General features: G+C 55.5%; 1 protein-coding gene across 1 annotated transcript in view; it reads right to left on the bottom strand.

Annotated features, from left to right (window-relative positions):
• Window positions 1-448: 448 nt before the first annotated feature.
• IQCN (IQ motif containing N) overlaps window positions 449-4,728 on the bottom strand; it is a 13,426-nt gene continuing 9,146 nt past the window's right edge. The window contains 1 exon segment of the mRNA XM_003796647.1: window positions 449-1,426. Within this exon segment, the coding sequence (XP_003796695.1) occupies window positions 449-1,426 (978 nt within the window).

Here is a 4,728-nt window from a genome sequence, read left to right on the forward strand (position 1 = left end):
GGGAACATGACTAACATCTAGCATTTCTGTCATGCACTTGTAGGACATTTTAGGGCTGAGGGACTCAAAGTGGGTGCTCAGGGTCAGGTCCCAGACACTGGTTTCTGGAACACCCTGGGGACAGCGTCTATCTAGAACTGACTGGACACTACCACACTAGCCATGGATGGATACGGTGGCAGAGGTGAGATCTTACTATCAGCCCCTGACCTCCAGAAAAGACATACAGTCCCTATCCTGGTCACAGACCCTGGGTACTAAGTGTGTCGTCGGAGGCTTTGAGGCCTCTCCCCTCTGGGGTGTTCTAGATCTTCCCACCATGCCTGAGACACTCCCATTAACCCAGAACATATGAACCAAGATCCAGGCTGTGGAGGCCTTTATTAATTAGACCCAGAAAGCCACATGGCCCCTCTCAGGGAGTCGTCCCCTGCTGGTAGCCAGGCTTCTAGATGCCAGACCAATGTGCCTGCCGCAAGCCAGCCCATGGGTTTACCCGCCCCAAGAGTGCATCTGTGGTGAGGCAGTTCCTGGTGTAGTGGCCTCTCCAAGTGGCTTGGACCATCTTGGCTGCCTTCTGCTGCTGCCTTATCTCACGGCGGACCCTGAAGCCCCTCCAGGCGGACTGGATGGAAGTGGCAGCCTTGTTAAGCTGATGCAGCTGCCTGGGATTCTGGGGTGCCACCTGGCAGGCAGAGGCCCAGGCTGTGGCCCTATGGACTGTTGCACTCCGGCCCATTCCCTGCACCACCCGCGTGGGCTGGGTGTGTCCACACGTGTGACAGGTTCGAGGGCTGGAGCCCACAAGCATCACCACGCTGGGCGGGTTCCCAAGCCCAGAGTTCAGCGACTGGCAGAGGCTACAAACTTGGGGCTGACAAGACTGGAAACAACGGTGACCGGACAGGGTCCTGGATGCCTGGTCCTGGAAGTGGCCTTGGTCCAGTGTAGTCACCGCTCTGCCGCGCAGCTCCGCCCACATGACTGGGAGGAATATTTGCTGTCGCTGCGTGTAGTCCCGCCGGGTGCAGTAGCCTCGCCAGGCAGCCTGGATGGTCGTGATGGCTCGGTAAAGCCGTGCCAGATTCCGCCGCACGCGGTAGCCACGCCAATGAGCTTGGATGACGGTAGCCCTCACGTGCCACATCCTGATAGTACGGCGCACCAAATAGCCACGTGTGCCCGCCTGGAGAGTGATCACGGCATGGATGAGTATCGCCTCCACAGCCTGCATCGACATCATCAACTCCCCCGACAGCCTGGGATCCACCGCCTCCTGGTTGCCCACCGTCTGCCACGGCATGGTGTCCCTGGCCGGTGCCCATACGCTGTGGGGGGCCACATTGCGGTCCACGGGCCTGACCGCTACACTGGGAACGCCGGAGCTCCACGATTGGCCACCAGGTACACCAGCATCCGCGGGACCCTGGAGTGATGGGGGGTTTAGGGGTGCCTTGTGACTAACTACAGGATTCATGGAGGTCTGTGACCCCACAGGTGTGTCCTGGTTAAAGAGGGGCTTCAGGGAACCACTGGGTGAAGACTCATAGCCCAGAGACACCCTTCGAGCTCTCACTGGAATCCTAGGAATGGCGGTGCCATGTGCCACATTGTTAGAGCGAATGATGGATGTTCTGTCTGCTGTGGGTGCATTTGTGGAATGTTTGGGGCCACCTGAGGGGTCCTGGGGCACTTGCTTTTGTACCTCATCGGGGGGTAAAAGCCTGGTCATAGAACCTTCTCGTGGTTCTGGAACAATATTGCTATATATGGATCTGAAGGATTTTCTATGGCCGATGGACTCACGGCGGCCCTGGGCTGGGTCCCCAGGCACTGGTTTCTGGAGTGCACTGGAGGCAGCATTTGTCTGGAGCTGGCTGGGGACAGCATTTGTCTGGAGCTGACTGGATGCTGCCTTTTTAGCCATGGACAGATAAGGCAGCACGAGTGAGTCCACTCTGAGCGGCCCTGACCTCTGGAGAAGAGGAGGGTCCCCCTTCCTAGCCAAAGACTCTGGGTGTGATCTGGATGCCATGGTACTGCCATGTGCCAGCTGGGGTGATCTTGAGCCTACAGTAGAAGCCACTGTCCCTTGGTTATGGTTTTGGGATCCAACTTGAGCCAAATGCTCCTGTTGAACTGATGAGGCCTCAGTGGTCCCAGGAGCTATATGCTTACTCATGGCCCTGCCAACTATAGACCTCCCCTGCACATTAGGGACCCCACTAGCAGCCCCAAGAGGGGCACTGGGGGACCTACTACTGGTTACTGACTTTGGCTGCAGAGCTGGAATGATGCTGTGGGCCACAGAGGGCTTGGCTGGAAAGGGGACAGAGACCATGCCTTTGGTTTTGCTGGGAGCAGCCTCCTCAAAATATGGTGTTTGGCCTTGGGGAAGAGTCTCCTTCTCAGAGGAAGAGCTATGAACATGGTCAACATCCTCTAAGAGATGGTGGTTCATCCACGGGGTTGCGTGAAGGACTGTGGATTTGCTGTTTAAGTCATCAGACTCTCCACTGGATCCTGACCCGTGGGAGACAGCCTCATCTAACTCTCCTGGTTTCAGCATGTCCTGGTCCTCTGTGGCCCCAGATGACATAGACTCAGGATCTTGGCTCAATTTTAAGGCTCTTGACAGAACTGAGGGCCTTTGGAGAAGACTCCTAGCTTTCAAGGGCTGAGGATGAACTTGAGCCAGGTTAGTGGCATGGGCTACCTGGATGGGGGCTATGGACTTTTCCACAGCCACTCCATGGTAAGGACGAGGAGTGATTCCAGTTAACGTGGGGTCTTGGGGAAGGCTTGGAGTGGCTGCACTAGCCAAAGTTTTTGCAGATAGACTTTGCTTCTTCCTGTCAGCATCAGATACTGCCATTGAACTAGGGGCCACTCTACTGGCCATAGAACCCAGGGAAAAGCTCTGTCCCGCACCCTTGATCATACACTCTGAGGGAAGGCTTGTAGCTATGCCACTAGGCATGGTGCCTGGGGCCACACCTGAGGTCATCCTATGGGCTGTGGAACCTGGCACAAGATCACAACCAGCTGTGCCCATCACAGGGTTCTGAGAGATCATATCTGCCTGTTGATAAGTGGATGGGTCCATCAGCACCACAGCAGGGTGGCAGTGGTCCAAAGATACTGGAATAGCAACGTTGATCTGAGAGATGCTGGGGCCCACACCAGTCAGGGAAAACTTGGATAGATTTATACCTAGGGCATTGGACACTGAAGCCAGATGGAGGCTGGGACCCACCCCTGTGGCCATGGAGGGTCCCTCCTCATGAATCAAAGGACTTCCTGCCTCCCATACCTCAGATGCAATGGAAGCATCTGCACTGGCCACTTGACACTGACTTTGGCCCATACCAGTTGCTATATTTCTCTGGGACAGATTCTCAGGCAGGCCAGCAGACATGGTCCCCTGAGACATACTAACAAACATACTAGCAGCCATTGGCCCCTGGGAGGAGCTTGCAGCCACACCCCTGAACAGAGTCCTTTTAGATACACTGACTCCCTGGCCTACACTACAGTCCTCCTTGTCAGTCGTAGAGTCCTGGTAGAGATTTGGTGTTGAAACAGTGACTACAGAAGATGGGCACACGCTTACATGCCTCTCATCCACACTGGGTGGCTGACAGAACTCAACAGACACTCTGTTGAACTCATGGTCCTGGAAATTAGAGACTATCAAAGGCTCTTCACATGAATCTACCCCAATAACAGGAGATGACTGGTTGAAACCCTGGTCCATACTACCAGCCATGCATGGATAGGGTCTACCTGAGCTAACTGAAATGACAATTGAAGGATGGCACAGACTAGGGGATATTGCATCTAACCTTGAACATGGCATATGTGAATCCCCTATGGAGACCCAACCTGGTTTATGGAAGCCACGACCCGCACCACTGACCACAGATGGCTGAGACAGGCTTGAGGCCAACCTAGTGTCCACAGGTGGCTGGGATAGGCTGGGGGCCACTTCGCTGATCATAGATGGTTGGGCTGGCCTAGAGGTCACCCTGCTTGATGGAAATGTCTGGGCTGGGCTGGGGACCATGCCACTGGTGATAGATGGCTGGGCTAGATTTGGGCACACCTCACTGGCCACAGATGGATGGGCCAGGCTTGGGGACACTCCACTGGGCCTTAACAGGTGGGTTAGGTTTGAGGATACCCCACTGGGTCCTAATGGGTGCACTAGGCTTGGGGACAACCCAGTAATCTGAGATAGTTGGGGTAGGCTTGGAGACACCCCACTGAGTCCTAATGGATACACTAGGCTTGGGAACACCCCAGTAACCTGAGATGGCTGAGCTACATCTGGGGATACCTCACTGGGTCCTAATGGGTGCACTAGGCTTGGGAATATCCCACTGGGTCCTAATGGGTGGGATAGGCTTGGAGACACCCCAGTAACCTGAGATGGCTGGACCAGGCTTGGAGACACTCCACTGGGTCCTAATGGGTGCACTAGGCTTGCAGTCACCCTAGTAACCTGAGATGGCTGGGCTAGGTTTAGGGACACCCCAGTGGATCCTAATGGGTGCCTTAGGCTTGGGGTCACCCCAATCACCTGAGATGTCTGGGCTAGGTTTGGGGACATTCCAGTGGGTCCTAATGGGTGGGCAAGGCCTGGGGACACCCCAGTAACCTGAGATGGCTGGGCTAGCCTTGGAGACATCCCACTGGGTCCTAATGGGTGGGCTAGGCTTGGGGATA

Source organism: Otolemur garnettii, unplaced genomic scaffold, assembly GCF_000181295.1.
Source record: "Otolemur garnettii isolate 467f Iridium unplaced genomic scaffold, OtoGar3 scaffold00105, whole genome shotgun sequence".
In the NCBI taxonomy this organism is placed as follows: domain Eukaryota; kingdom Metazoa; phylum Chordata; class Mammalia; order Primates; family Galagidae; genus Otolemur; species Otolemur garnettii.